The sequence below is a fragment of the Chiloscyllium punctatum genome, chromosome 32 (genome assembly GCF_047496795.1).
Source record: "Chiloscyllium punctatum isolate Juve2018m chromosome 32, sChiPun1.3, whole genome shotgun sequence".
Classification (NCBI taxonomy): domain Eukaryota; kingdom Metazoa; phylum Chordata; class Chondrichthyes; order Orectolobiformes; family Hemiscylliidae; genus Chiloscyllium; species Chiloscyllium punctatum.
The window spans coordinates 59,040,978-59,057,609 of NC_092770.1; the positions used below are offsets into that span (position 1 = coordinate 59,040,978).

General features: G+C 43.1%; 1 protein-coding gene across 7 annotated transcripts in view; it reads right to left on the bottom strand.

Moving 5' to 3' along the window:
• Positions 1–16,632, bottom strand: part of dgki (diacylglycerol kinase, iota) — a 235,012-nt gene that overhangs the window by 89,786 nt on the left and 128,594 nt on the right. For all 7 annotated transcript variants that reach the window (XM_072552477.1, XM_072552472.1, XM_072552476.1 and 4 more), the window contains 2 exons: positions 4,303–4,416; positions 1,607–1,744 (listed from right to left, as the gene is read on the bottom strand). In XM_072552477.1, the coding sequence (XP_072408578.1) occupies positions 1,607–1,744; positions 4,303–4,416 (252 nt within the window). The remainder of the gene's footprint in view (positions 1–1,606; positions 1,745–4,302; positions 4,417–16,632) is intronic.

A 16,632-nucleotide genomic window follows, 5' to 3' on the forward strand; every position in this document is an offset into this window, starting at 1 on the left:
GTGTGTGGACTCCATCTGAATTTCAAGGTTGTGGCGCCTGCTGTAGAGTTGGTGCACAAGATGATTGAGAAGTTTACGAGAGGTGCAGTGGCAAAGTCTCTCTGCATAATCTGTGTTGTAGGTCGACCTAAGTGGGTTCGTAAACCGCCAAACCTCAAACAGATCATTGTTCGTAGCAAACTGCCCGGCTCTCAGGACAACTCCTTACAAACCTGTCATGGTGGACGCTGCAAGACGTGTCAGATTGTGCACATAGATACCACTATTACGTGTGGGAACACCTCCCACCTTGTACGTGGCAGGTACTCATGTGACTCAGCCAACGTTGTCTATCTTATACGTTGCAGGCAAGGATGCCCGGAGGCATGGTACATTGGGGAAACCGAGCAAAGGCTGCGACAACGGATGAATGGGCACCACACAACAATCAACAGACAGGAGGGTTCCCTCCCAGTTGGGGAACACTTCAGTAGTCCAGGACATTCAGCCTCGGACCTTCGGGTGACCATCCTCCAAGGTGGACTTCGGGACAGGCAGCAGAGGAAAGTGGCTGAGCAGAGGCTGATAGCTAAGTTCGGTACCCATAGGGAGGGCCTCAACCGGGACCTTGGGTTCATGTCACATTATAGGCGATCACCATTGCACTACACACACACACACACACACACACACATGGATATTCCTACACACACACACTCTCACATACACACGGACACAGGTACACACAGACGCGCACACAGACACCCACACACACCCTTATAGACACACACACTCCCACACATGCACCCCCTCACAGACTTAAGACACTCTGAACCACACACACACTTTCTCACACTCACAACCCCCACCCGACAGACACACACACACAGACAGACAGACAAAGACCCACATGCACACATATATTTTGTGTGGTGAATTTGTACTTGCAGAGTTACATTGCACTTTGCTCAAAAACTGCATACATTCATGTAGAACTCTGAGCTCAAAAACTGCATGAATTTACGTAAAACTCGGTTATCTCACTTTTTAGATTAGAATCAATCTAAACATCAGGTCATAGACAGAGAACACGGGGGGCTAACACCTTCAACATATTGTCTCGCTATCACCACTGTTAACAGCTAACCCGAGAATGCAACTTTAAAAAAAATGGTTTTGTGATTTACACATGAAAGAAGTGAAACTATCACTGTATTCTAACAGATGAAAGGCTTAACAGACAATCAATTTTTCAATGTATAATTTCAGTTACATCACACTGCAAATTTTTGCTATAAATTCTGTGTTACGATTGAGCCCTCCACAATCACCTGAAGGAGCGTCGCTCCGAAAGCTAGTGTGCTTCCAATTAAATCTGTTGGACGGTGTTTTGTGATTTTTAACTTTGTACACACCAGTCCAACACCGGCATCTCCAAATCATAACCACTTACTTCAGCTTTGTTTGTATTTTATTCCATATTGGTGCTGTTCTGCACTGTCCTCAGTTTTGTCACTTACAAACAACACATCACAACACTCAAACAAAAACCCTAACCCTCAAAAGAATCTTACAGAAAATGGTAAAGATTTGTATAAAAGTCAGTAAAGCTAGCAGCTGCAGTTACCTTCTGAGTGCCTTCTTCAGCATCATCTTGGTTGAGCTGGAGGTTATTCTGAAGGTGGATGTTCCAACGGTCGAGTTGGACTATATTACCCTCCTCTACGTGGCAGAGAATCTTTGAGACTGGTTCATCTGTGTACCCCTGTGACATAGAAAGAACTAACTGTATCATCTCCCCAAGTGCCTCAGTCAATGCTGCAGACTTAGATAAATGTCTGTTATGAGAATGGCAATGTGAGAGTTCACAGCCAAATACCAGGTACAAAGTCAAAGAACAGGTACAGTGCTTTATTCATCCCGTCAAACCAAACACAAGGATGTTGTGAAACTTGAAAGGGTTCAGAAAAGATTTCCAAGGATGCTGCCAGGGTTGGTGGATTTGAGCCATAGGGAGAGGCTGAATAGGCTTGGCTGTTTTCCCTGGAACTGAGGGGTGACCTTATAGAGGTTTACAAAATTATGAGGGGCATGGATAGGATAAATAGACAAGATCTTTTCCCTGGGGTGGGGGAGTCCAGAACTAGAGGGCTTAGGTTCAAGGTGAGAGGGGAAAGATACAAAAAGGGACCTAAGGGGCAACATTTTCACAGAGGCCAGTGCATGTATGGAATGAGCTGACTGAGGAAATGGTGGAGGCTGTTACAATTACAGCATTTAAAAGGCATCTGGATGGGTAAATGAATAGGAAGGGTTTAGAGGGATATGGGCCAAGTGCTGGCAAATGGGACTAGATTAGGTTAGGATATCTGGTTGGCATGGACGAATTGAACAGAAGGGTCTGTTTCCGTGCCATATATCTCTATGACTCTAGAACTCAAACCTTTTCCCATTATGCATTTAGATACCAACCGAAATGAGGTGCCAATGTATGGAAGTATTGGAAACGTTGCGTGAAATTTTTCATATTTGTTCATAGGATGCAGGCATCGCTGACTAGGCTAGCATTTGTTGCCCATCCTTGAAATTGTTTATAAATGATTGAAATAAGAGCCGCAGAGTTTATTTTTGACAGCTTCACAGATGGAAGTGAATCACATTTGTAACTCAACATGGGTGATTACTACTGCAAGTTAGGAAGACTAGATACGCCTACCTAGGTTGCTGATTGCTTCCCACGCAAGGAGTATAGAAAATAATCAAAAAGGCTAATGGAATACTCTTTTTTATATATAGAGGACAAGACGTGGGGGGGGGGTAGAAGTCACGCTCTAGTTATTAAAGTTAGACTACACCTGGTGTATTGTGAATACCCTATGTTGCTGCATATAAATCAACCCAGCATACATGCTGACCTCATTTGTCAGGCCTAAAGGTCTTACTTATGCATACATTCAGCTTATAAGGGGGAGATGATGGTGTAGTGGTTAAGTTCTGGGGTCATGGGTTCAAATCCCACCATAGCAGAAAGTAAAATGTGAACTCAATAAAAATCTGGAATTGAAATACTAGCCTTAAGGTAGCCTAAAGCCACTATTGATTGTTGTTTAGACCCATCAAGTTCATTCATATGCTTTAGAAAAGGAAATCTGTCATCCTTACATGCCCTACACGGGACTCCAGACCTGCAGCAATGCGGGTGATTCTTTATAGCCCAGCAAGCTGCTCAGATCCAAGGATAATTAAGAATGTTGGCTTTCAGGGCTTCAAGGTTGACTTGTATGCCCAAATGTCCAGTCCCTTTAGGCATCATACCATAGGAAGGATATATCAATCTTTGAGCAAGTGCCGTATAGATTCAGTCCGATGATAGTTGAATCCCACGGTTTCACTAGAGACACTAGAGACTTCCTCCCTCCTTTCAGTGGCCTGCATGAAATTTCCTATCAGAAATTAAAAGAAAACATTGATAAACCCATAGCCAGAAAGAGCAAAAATACGCTGGAGGGTTTCTTTCCGATAAAGACCCAAGAATGTACAATTAAGGCACGGAATCTGGAGCGCTGATGGCACAACGGCAACATCTGCATTAATATAGCTACCCCAGGAATACACTGTAGTATCTACACACTGCTCATAGAGAGAGACTCAGTCTCAATCTATGTTTTATTCATTCATAGGATGTGGGCATTATGGCAATGCCAGCAGTTATTGCTGATCATTAAAGTTAGGAGTCAACCAAATTGCTATGGGTCTGGAGTCACAGACCAGGTAAAGATGACAGATATTCCCCCCGAGAAACAGTAGTGAACCTGATGGGTTTTCTCCACAACAATCAATAACATTAAACTCTTAATTCCAGATTATTATTGAATTCAAAACCTGGGTTACCTGTCTCTCTGGATCAATAGTCTAGCGATAAACTACTAGGCCATTTCTTTCCTAACCCTAACCCATAGTGGTAATATTATTACCAGTCCAATGACATTACTACAACACCGCTATCTCTTCACTAATGACCTGACTGATCTTAAACAGATCTAATTATTGGCCGCACCAGTTTTGTCCTCTAACTCTACAAATGTTTTCACCTTCAAGTATTCATTCAATTTCTTTTGAGAAATTGTTATTAAATATTCCTCAATCACTCTCGGTAGGCAACCCCTTATAACAGCCCGTCAAAGTCATTACAAAGGAAGTTCTAGACCTTTTTTCACTGTTATTCAGAGTCCCCTTCATACTTTACACCATCGCTTTGACAGCCAGGCTATACCACACACCATTCTCTATCTTTCAGGTGGAACTGTTGAAGGATGTACCTACCCCTCCCCAGTTGAGGGTACGAGCCAGGTCGTTTCCTGTACCAAGTGGAAGCACCGCGACTGGAGGCTGGGGATTCAGTTGTAGTTCATCCAACAGGGAAAGAATCCAGCCCACCTGGACAGAATATTTTTTTAAAAATGAAATCACCAGTCGAAATAAAGATGTTCAGCCTCAATGTCTGTCATCGTCATGCATGTCAAATCAAGAAACATTTTGCAGTACAAGCTTGCCCCTTTAAAGTTTTTACCTCAAAGCTCAGCTCAGATCTTATATTTTGTTCTCAACCAGAACCAGAAGAGTGAAGAAATAAAATGAAGAAATAATTTTCACTGAGCGTGCACTTCTGCGAGTCTCAATCCGGTTCTCAGTGGGTGTGCACCAGTATTATGAATTGAGCCCAACTTGACACTAATTTGGGCTGAATTGACAAGTTAATTCTGCAGGACTCAAGATGACTACTGGGTGAGGATTCTCTTGTTCTTTTAAAGATTCTCCTTAAAACTGTTCAATAATGGTCAAGTGCTAATATACTAATAAATAGTCAACATCAGTCATATTGATGCAGATGCAGATGTGGATATTTGAAACCAGAGCCATCAGGGTTCTAAGACTGCTGTCTCCTTCTCATTAACATATGTGGTGTAAATAGTGAATAAAGGATCCTGCTCACAAGTCTTATGTCCTTCTGCAACTTGAAGGATGATTTCCCAACAGACACAATCCTGCCAAGTGAACCTCATTCCTTTCAGTCACTATAGCTACACTTTAGTGGGATCCTACATGTTCCACATAGTACCTGTTCCATCTGTGAATGTAAGGTCATTTTATCCAAAGGCACTGCTCAAGAAAGTAGCAACTTTAGTTTAACAAAGTAACCCAATGTGCTCCACAGGCACATTATAAAGCAAAACAAATGCCACAGAGGAAGATATTAAACAGATGGCCATATCTTGGTCAAACAGGTACTGGCTTAAATAAAGATAAAAAGAGAGCTTAAGAGACAAAGGGGCTTTGGGAGGGAATTCAAGAGTTTGCGATGTAGGCCACAAGGCACAGTCACCAATGGTGGAGAAACTAAAATCAGGAATGTTTCGTGCTGGAATGCTCCAGTTCACTCAGGAAGTCTGAGCTGCCATTGCCACGTGCATGTTGAAATGTAGAACTAAGGACAGTGATGGTAGAAACTCCAATATTTTCCCATCTCTCTGCTCTTATGCCTGCTATTGGCATATGTTAGATGGATTTGTAGGATGATAATCAGCCTACTTGGCTGCATTATGCAGCTATCTTTAATCGGTGGAGTTTGTGAATCAGAGGCAGAGATGCTGCTTATTAAAAAAAAGGCCCTGACTAGAGTTGGTAGAGAAGCTAGAATTAGACAAGTCAAGAAGGTTGAGGGATTGGAGGATATCACAAGATAAGGAAAGGCCACAGTGAATTTGAAAACAAAATGCAAGCTTTTCCTGTCTGAGAGCTGATTTGCGTCAGTGAGCACAGAGGAATGGGACTTGTTGCAAGTCGAGCAGCAGGAAACAAAAGTAGAATGAGGGAGGCTAGCTAGGAGTATGTAGAAAAGTCGAGATTGGAGGTAAGAAGGATATCTATGAGGGCTTCTGCAGTAGGTAAACTGAGGAAGAGGCAGAGGTGGGTACTAGGTGGAAATAGGTATTCTTAAATATGTGGTCAATAGCTCATCCTGCAATCAAATAAGATTGCAAACAGTCTGGTTTAGCTTCAGACGGTTCAGGAAACAATTGGTAGCTAAGGAATTAAATGCAAATTTTTATCTTACCATTGAAAGATAAAGATTCATCAAGTTTATAGCAATAGTACTGTAACAAGTTTTGAGGAAGCTTAAAATTCCAAGTCAGGCTGTGAAACATTATCTTATGCTAGGAATAATGTATTGAGACTCAGGGGGAACAGATTATCACTGATTCCTATGATTGATTCCAGCAATGAGCCATTGGCAATCTGTTATGTAGATTGGGAGCAGCTGTTTGAAGGTAAATCCAATTTGATATGTGAGAGACTTTTAAACAGAGGTTGATTAGAGTACAGGAAAGACATGTTCCTGTGAAAATGAGGGATAGAAATGGCAAGATTAGGGAATCATAGATGACAGGTGAAACTGTGAGACTAGCTAAGAGGAAAAAGGAAGCATTCATAACGTCTCAAAGAGACCTTGGAGTGCAGGTTCATAGTTCCTTGAAGGTAGAGTTGCAGGTAAATAGGATAGTGAAGAAGGTGTTTGGTATGCTTTCCTTTATTGGTCAGAGTATTGGGTACATGAGTTGAGAGGTCATATTGTGGCTATACAGGGCATTAGTTAGACCGCTGCTGGAATATTGTGTGCAATTCTGGTCTCCTTCCTATCAGAAAGATGTTGTGAAACTTGAAAGGGTTCAGAAAAGATTTACAAGGATATTGCCAGGGTTGGAGAATTTGAGCTATAGGGAGAGGCTGAACAAGCTGGAGGCTGTTTTTCCTGGAGCCTCAGAGGTTGAGGGATAACCTTTATACAGGTTTAAAAATGTGTTGCTGGAAAAGTGCAGCAGGTCAGGCAGCATCCAAGGAGCAGGAGAATCGATGTTTCGGGCATATTGCCTTCATTGGGAATGAGGCTTGTGGGCTGGGAGGGGGGGAGGGGAGGAGGGGCTAGGAGGTAGGTAGATGGTTGTGCGGGAGGTGTTAGGTCAGAGAGGAGGATGAGTGGATAGATGGGAAAGATGATGGACAGGCAAAGAGGGTGGTGCCAAATTGGAGGCTTAGGACTGGGATAGGGTGGAGTGGGGGAGAGGAAATGAGGAAACTAGTGAGATCCACACTAATCCCATGTGGTTGCAGGGTCCCAAGGTGGAAGATGACTCTCTCTTCCTCCAGTTGTCAGGTCGTTAAGGTTTGGCAATGGAGGCCTAAGACCTGCATGTCCTTGGTGGAGTGGGAGGAGAAGATGGAGTGTTCAGCCACAGGGCAGTGGGGTTTGTGGGTGCCCCAGAGATATTCTCTGAAACGATTCACAAGTTGATGTCCCCTCTCCCCAGTGTAGAGGAGACCACATTGGGTGTAATGGATACAGCTGTGAATGCAATAGGTAGATGAAACTCCACCAAGGACATGCAGGTCCTAGGCCGCCTCCATTGCCAAACCTTAACTACCTGACACCTGGGGGAGGAATGACTCCTCTTCCACCTTGGAACCCTTCAACCACATGGGACTAATGTGGATTTCACCAGTTTCCTCATTTCCCCTCAACGCCACTCCCTCAACCTTATCCCAGTCCCAAGCCTCCAACTCTGCACTGCCCTCTCGACCTGTCTGTTCTCTTCCATCTATCTGCTCCACCTTCTTTCTTCTCTGACCTATCACCTTCTCCCCCACCTTCATCTACCTATTGCATTCTCAGCTACCTTCACCCCTAGCCCCACCCACTCCTATTTATCTCTCTCAGCCCCCTAGCACACAAGCCTCATTCTTGATGAAGGACTTATGCCTGAAATGTCTATTCTCCTGCTTCGTGAATGCTGCCTGACCTGCTGTGCTTTTCCAGCACCACACTCTTGACCGATATCCAGCATCTGCAGTTCTTGCTTTCTCCTCCTGATTAGCGAAGTTTTCAGATGACACTAAGATTGGAGTAGCAGATAATAAAGGGGACTGTTAGAGAATACAGCAGAATATAGATAGATTGGAGAGTTGGGCAGAGGAATGGCAGATGAAGTTTAATCTGGACAAATGCAAGGTGATGCATTTTGGAAGATCCAATTCAAGAGTGAACTTTATAGTAAATGGAAAAGTACAGAGGGATCTGGGTGTTCAGGTTCACTGTTCCCTGAAGGTGGCAACACAGGTTGATATCTTCGAGGAGAAAGTGAGGACTGTAGATGCTGGAGATCGGAGCTGAAAATGTGTTGCTGGAAAAGCGCAGCAGGTCAGGCAGTATCCAAGGAACAGGTGAACTGAAGAAGGGCTGATGCCCGAAACGTCGATTCTCCTGTTCCTTGGATGCTGCCTGACCTGCTGCGCTTTTCCAGCAACACATTTTCAACACAGATTGATAGAGTGGTAAAGAAGGCATATGGCATGCTTTCCTTCCTTCATTGGATGGGGTACTGTATATAAGACATTGGTTCAGTCACATTTGGAATACTGTGTACAGTTCTTTGCCACATTAACAAAAAGATATGGATGCTTTGGGGAGGGTGCAGAGGAGGTTCACCAGGATGTTACCTGGTACGGAGGGTGCCAGCTATGAAGAGAGGTTTAGTAGATTAGGATTATTTTCATTAGAAAGGTTGAGGGGGAACCTGATTGAGGTCTACAAAATCCTGACGGGTATGACAGAGGATAGCAAGAAGCTTTTTCTGAGAGTGGGGGACTCAATTACTAAGGGTCACGAGTTCAAAGTGAGAGGGGAAAAATGCATGGAAAGTTCTTTACACACTACCTTTTACTTAAGTACTGTCTCCTACCCATCCTCTTCCTTTAACCAAAAACAGTTCTATGTGCCAGATTGGTAAGGTAATTTTATTTTTCAATAATCTCTTTTGGGCATTTGGAATAGTGTTCAATGGAGGTTAGGGCAGTTGAATGTTTCCCCTCCAGAATGTGGGAGGTAAAGGTCACCACTCGTGTCCCTGCTGACTTCATCTGCAGGAAGTGCACCCAAGTGCAGCTCCAGCTCCTTGAAAATTGTTAGGGAACTGGAGCTAGATAAACTTCAAGTCATTCAGGAGGCAGAGGGGGTTATTGATAAGAGTTACAGGGAAGTAGTCACACCTCCAGTACAAGAAAAAGACAGATGGGTTACAGGCCAGGGATGGAAACCGGCAGACAGTGCAGGGATCCATTGCAGCCGTTCCCTCAATAACAAGTATACGGTTTCGGATACTGTTGGAGATGACTTACCAGGGGTAAGACATGGGGTATAGATCTCTGGCAGAGTCTGTGCCTGCTGCTCAGTAGGAAAGGGGGGAGAAGAGTAGAGCATTAGTGATTGAACATATGACGTTACAGCGCAGTACAGTCTCCTTGGCCTTCGATGTTGCGCCGACCTGTGAAATTAATCTGGTGTCCATCTAACCTACAGTATTCCATTAATTGTACATGTCCAATGCCCATTTAAATGCCCTTAATGTCAGCGAATCTACTACTGACACAGGCAGGCTGTTCCATGCCCCTACTACTGAGTAAAGAAACCACCGTTGATATCTGTCCAAAATCTATGTCCCCTCATGTTAGCCTTCACCAAGGAAAAAAGCTCTCCGTCCAACCTATCTAACCCTCTGATTATCTTTTGTCTCAATCAAGTTACCTCTCAACCTTCTCTCCAATGAAAACAGCCTCCATTCCCTCAGCCTTTCCTCATAAGATCTTCCTTCCATATCAAGCAACATCCCAGTAAAGCTCTTCTGAACCCTTTCCAAAGGTTCCACATCCTTCCTATAATGCAGTGACCAGAACTGTACGCAATACTCTAGGTGTGGCCTTATCAGTGTCTTGTACAGCTGAAGTATGACTTTGTGGCTCCAAAACTCAATTCCTGACCAATAAACGTCAACACACCATATGCCACCTCAACAACCTTATCAACCTAAGTGGCAACTTTCAACGAATTAATCAACCTGGAGACCAACATCTCTGTTCATTGACACTGCCAAGAATTTTACCTTTAGCCCAGTGCTCCACATTCCAGTTAATTATTTGAAATGAACTACTCACACTTTTCTGCATTAAACTCCACTTGCCACTTTTCAGCCCAGCCCTGCATCTTATCTATGTCTCTCTAACCCACAACATCCTTCGACACTATCCACAACTTTGCCTACCTTGGTGTCATCTGCAAATTTATTGACTTATCCTTCTACGCCCACATCCAGATCATTTATAAAAATGACAAACAGTAGTGGCCCCAAAACAGATCCTTGCCACACACCACTGGTAACTGAACTCCACGATGAACATTTCCCATCAACTGCCACCCTCTCTTCTTTCAGCTAGCCAATTTCTGATCCAAACTGCTAAATTGCCTTCAATCCCGAAACTCTATTTTATGCATTATACTGTGTGGAACCTTATCAAACACCTTACTGAAGTTCATATACATCACATCAACTGCTTTATCTTTATCCACCTGTTTTGTCACCTTCTCTAAGAACTCAATAAGGTTAGTGAGGCACGACCTACCCTTTACTAAATCGTGTTGACTATCCCTATGGTATCCCTATATATGGTATCAAAGAAGTTTCAGAAATGACAGCCAGACTACTGAGACCCCTCGGAATCCTAGTAGCACTCAAACAAAAACTAACAAACTTAAAAGACCCAGTACAACCCATGGACAAAACCAACATCATCTATAAAATTCCATGCAAGGACTGCCACAAACACTACGTAGGACAAACAGAAAGAAAGTTAGCCACCATGATACATGAACACCAGCTAGCCACAAAAAGACACGACCCCCTCTCCCTCATAGCCCTACATATGGATGAAAAAACCCACCATTTTGACTGGGACAACACATCTATCCTGAGACAGACTAAGCAAAGACATGCCAGAGAATTCCTAGAGGCCTGGCACTCCAACCACCGTGCCATAAACAAGCACATTGATCTAGATGCCATCTATCAACCCCTCAGAAACCGAACAGGAAATGACATCACCACAAACCCCAGGAACCGCATCCAGGAGAAAGATATAAATAGAAAGCAGGAGATAACAGCTTCACTTCACTTGGAGGTCGCCACTGATGACGTTACCTAGCCAGGTAATGAAATGTCTGGATATCAAACCTACAGCTCAGTGAGCAAACCTACACCCTAAACCTCAACCTGAGCTACAAACCTTGCAAATCCCTAATCAAATTATTCCTTTCCAGATAATTATAAGTCCTATCTCTTATAACCTTTTCAAACACCTTACCCACAACTGAAGTAAGGTTCACTGGCCTATAATTACCAGGGTTGTCCTGACTCCCCTTCCTAAACAAGGGAACAACATTTGCTATCCTCCAGTCTTGACATAAAGATCAAAGCCAAATGCTCTGCAATCTCCTCCCTGGCTTCCCAGAGAATCCGATATTAATTTCCATCTGGCCCAGGGATTTTATCGATTTTCAGATCTTCCAAAATTGCTAAAACCTCCTCTTTGTCAACTGCAATCCCATCTAATCTAGTAGCCTGTATCTCTGTATTCTCACTAAGTGCTCTTTTCCAATGTGAATACTGGCAAAAAATATTCATTAAGTGCTTCTCCTATGTCCTCAGACTCCACACACAACTTCCCACTACTGTCTTTGATTGGCCCTAATCTTATTCTAGTCATTCTTTTATTCCTGATATACCTATAGAAGGCCTTAACATTTTCTTTGATCCTATTCGCCAACAACTTCTCATATTCCCACCTGGCTGCTCTTAGTCCTCTCTTTAGATCTTTTCTGGCTAACTTAGAACTCTCAATCCCCTTGCTAAGCCTTCATGCCTCATTCTCTCATAAGCCGCCACCTCCTTCTCGACAAGCGCTTCAACTTCTTTAGTAAACCATGGCTCCCTCTCTCAACAACTACTTCCCTGCCTGATAGGTGGTATATACTTATCAAGGAACTACCATACTTGTTCCTTGATTAAGCTCCATGTTTCAAGTGTGTCCATCCCCTGCAGTTTCCTTCCCCACCCTATGCATCTTGAATCTTGCCTAATCGCATCATAATTGCCATTCCCCCAGTTATACTTCTTTCCCTGCTGTATTTACCTATCCCTGCCCATTGCATTTGTAAACATAATTGAATTGTGGTCACTGACACCAAACTGCTCACCTATTTCCAAATCTAACACCTGGTTGGGTTCATTCCCCAGTATGGCATTGTCCAATAATGGCATCATCCCTTAGCCTGTCTACATACTTATGTTAGAAAACTCTCCTGGACATGTTGAACAAAATCTGACCTATCTAAACTACTTGAATTATAGTATACCCAGTCAATATTGGGGACTCCAGTTAGGGAGACCGATAGGAGGTTCTGTGGGAACGAGAGAGATTCACAGTTGGTGTGTTGCCTCCCAGGTGCCAGGGTTCGTGACATCTCTGATCATGTTTTCGGGATCCTTAAGTGGGAGGGGGAGCAGCCCCAAGTCGTGGTCCACATAGGCATTAACGACATAGGTAGGATGGGGAATTAAAGGCAGAAACTCAAGGAGTTAGTCTGGAAGTTTAGAGCTAGAACAGAGTTGTTATTTCTGGTTTGTTACCTGTGCCACGTGCTAGCGAGGCAAGGAATAAGGAGAGAGAAGATTCCTGGGGGGGGGGGGGGGGGGGGAGGGGGAAGATTTGCTAATGCTCTTCAGAAAGGGTGAACTAATTCAGGGGGATGGGAGCCTGAATTGTAGTTCCAGTGTCCAGGAGGTTGAGAGTAGTGAGGTCGGATATTTGGTGTTGATAGTACACTGGCAAGCAAGCAGGTGGTTTGAAGTGTGTCTACTTCAACGCCAGGAGCGTCTGGAATGAAGTGGGTGAACTTGCAGCATGTGTTGGTACCTGGGACTTCGCTGTTGTGGCCATTTCAGAGACATGGATAGAGCAGGGACAGGAATGGTTTTTACAGGTTTCAGTACTGAGATGATCCTCGATAGTAGTGAGAATAACAGAATAGTTGTTATGGGGGACTTTAACTTTCCAAATATTGACTAGAAATACTACAGTTCAAGAACTTTAGATGGGTCAGTTTTTGTCCAATGTGTGCAAGAGGGTTTCCTGTCACAGTATGTAGACCGGCCAACAAGGGGCGAGGCCACATTGGAATTGGTACTAGGGAATGAACCCAGCCAGGTGTTAGATTGGGAGGTAGGTGAACATTTTGGTGATAGTGACCACAATTCGGTTATGTTTACTTTAGCAATGGAAAGGGATAGGTACATACTGCAGGGTAATAGTTAAAGATGGCAAATATGATATGATTAGGCAAGATTTAGGATGCATAGGATGAGGAAAGAAACTGCAGGGGATGGGCACAATTGAAATGTGCAGCTTGTTCAAGGAACAGCTACTGCGTGTCCTTGATAAGTATGTACCTGTCAGGCAGGGAAGAAGTGGTTGAGTGAGGGAGCTATGGTTTACTAAAGAGTTTGAATCTCTTGTCCAGAAGAAGGAGGCTTATGTTAGAATGAGACATAAAGGCTCAGTTGGGGTGCTTCAGAGTTACAAGTTAGCCAGGAAAGACCTAAAGAGAGAGCGAAGAAGAGCCAGGAGGAGACAGGAGAAGTCGTTGGCAGATAGGATCAAGGAAAACCCTAAAGCTTTTTGTCAGTGTATCAGGAATAAAAGAATGATTAGAATAAGATTTAGGGCCAATCAAGGACAGTAGTGGGAAGTTGTTGCATGGAGTCTGAGAATTTGGGGAAGTGCTAAATGAATTCTTTTTGTCAGTATTCACACTGAAAAAAGACAAAGTTGTTGAGGAGAATATAGAGTTACAGGCTACTAGACTTGACAGGACTGAGGTTCACAATGAGGAGGTTTAAGCAATTCTGGAAAGTGAAATAGAGATTTATCCTAGGATTCTCTGGGAAGCTCAGAAGGAAATTGCAGAGCCTTTAGCTTTGATCCTTCTGTTGTCATTGTCGACAGGAATAGTGCTGAAGACTAGAGGATCACAAATGTCTCCATGTTCAAGAAGGGGAGTAGAGACAACCCTGGTAATTATACCTCTGTGAGCCATACTTCAGTTGTGGGCAAAGTGTTAGAAAAGGTTAAAACAGTAGATTTATAATCATCTAGAAAGGAATAAGTTGATTAGGGATAGTTAATACGGTTTTGTGAAGGGTAGGTTGTGCCTCAAACCTTATTGAGTTCATTGAGAAGGTGACCAAACAGGTGGATGAGGGTAAAGCGGTTGATGTGGTGTATATAGATTTCAGTAAGGTGTCTGATAAGGTTTCCCACAGTGGACTATTGCACAAAATATGGAGGCATGGGATTGAGGGTGATTTAGCAGTTTGGATCAGAAATTAGCTAGCTGATCGATGACACAGGATGGTGGTTGATGGGAAATGTTCATCCTGGAGTTGTTACTTGTGGTGAATCACAAGGATCTGTTTTGATTCACTCCTGTTTGATACTTTTATAAATGACCTGGATGAGGGTGTAGAAGGATGGGTTAGTAAATTTGCGGATGACACTAAGGTTGGTGGATAGTGCCGAAGGATGTAGTAGGTTTCAGAGGGGCATAGATAAGCTGCACAGCTAGGCTGAGAGGTGGCAAAAGGAGTTTAATGCAGAGAAGTGTGAGGTGATTCACTTTGGAAGGAACAACGGGTAGAAAGAGTACTGGGCTCATGGTAAGATTCTTGGTCGTCTAGATGAGCAACAAGATCTATGTTCATGTGCAGAAATCCCTAAAAGTTGCCACCCAAGTTGATAGGGTTATTAAGAAGGCATACGATGTGTTAGCTTTTATTGGTCGAGGGATTGACTCTCGGAACCATGATGTCATGTTGTTGCAGCAAAAATAAAACTCTGGTGCGGTTGCACTTGGAGTATTGTGCACAGTTCTGGTCATGGAATTCTAGGAAGGAAGCGGAAGTGTTGGAAAGGGTTCAGAGATTTACTAGGATGTTGCCTGATATGAAGGAAGGTCTTATGAGGAAAGGCTGTGGGACTTGAGGCTGTTTTTCATGAGAAGGTTGAGAGGTAACTTAATTTAGACATAAGATAATCAGAGGGTTAGATAGGGTAGACAGTGAGAACCTTTCTCCTTGGATGGTGATGGCTAGCACGAGGGGACATAGCTTTAAATTGAGGGGTGATAGATGTAGGGCATGTCAGAGGTAGTTTCTTTACTCAGACTAGTAGGGGCATGGAATGCCCTGCCTGCAACTGTCGTAGACTTGCCAACTTTAAGGGCACTTAAATGGTCATTGGATAATCATATGAATAAAAATGGAATGATATAAATTAGGTGGGCTTCAGAGTGGTTTCACAGGTCAGCGCAACATCGAGAGCCGAAGGGCCTGTACTGCACTGTAACGTTCTATGTTCTAGTGTGGTGGGTACCTAGAATGTGTTGCCAACAGAAGTCTTAGGGGCAGGCATGATAGTGTCACTTTACTGACATACATGAATGGGCAGGCAGCAGAGGGATACAGATCTTTGTAAAATAGGTGACACTTGCCACTTTTCAGTCCAAACCTGCATCTTTTCCAGGTTTTGTTGCATATGAACATGATCTGAGGAGTCACGTTTGGTGGTGAAAATAAAGCAATCATCAGCAAACATCTCTACTTCTGACCTTATGACTGAAGGTAGGTCATTGATAAACCAACAGGACACTATTCTGAAGAACCCCTGCAGAAATGTCCTGAAATGGAGGTGACTGACCTCCAACAACCACAACCAGCTTCCAATGAGTCAGGAGTATTCCAATCTTTGGACAGTTTGGCCCCGATTCCTATTGATTTTTGATTTACTAAGGCTCTTTCATTTCACACTTAGTGAAATGTGGCCCTGATATCAAGGGCCATCACACTCCTCTCCCTTGATTCAGGTATTGAAAACAAGGGAAGTATTTTCTCTGGCAAATACAAAGCAACTATTTCCTCTGGTTGAGGAAAGGATATTGTTACAACATTAGAGCTAGTCCATTTAGTAACAAAATGTCAGATGAACATATGAACAAGAGTAGGTCACTCAGTCTTTCAAACCTGATCTACCTTCAATAAGGTCATGGCTGATCTGATTTTAAACTCAAATCTACATTCCTACACATCTGCAATAAATCTTTCATCCCCTGGGTAATCGAGAATATATGTACCTCTGCCTTAAAAATATTTAGATTTTATATCCAGTGCCTTTTGAAGAAGGGAATTACAAAGATAGTAAGTAGTTAAGGTGGAGTGAGATGGGGGGGCGGGGGCACTCGGATTTGTGAATAGTTATTTTTTGCTTAATGTTCACTATTAGAGTTAGAAAAATAAATTGATTATTTTTCTTTGAATAGTGGAATTTGGGATTCTAACTGATTACGAGCCAAGGCAAGCTTTTCTGGGTGTTTAGTTTAATTATCTTCTAACTCCAGTTGCCTCATTTACAATTTATGTTTTTCCAACTCTACTGTGCTTGTCTGTTTCTCTAATACACCTAAGTGCTTGACCAACTCTATTACAATTTCAGCTTTCTTTTTGTCCCTAGTGAAACTTAATTCTAACTTGCTTGCTAGTTCTAAAAGTATATCCTTCCTCTGTCTTTCTAAACTTTCTTGACAAATTTGGGAAACATCTTCAAACCCCAGAACCTCTTTCGCAATGTTAAGTGCCACTTCCCTCACTTTTAATTTAA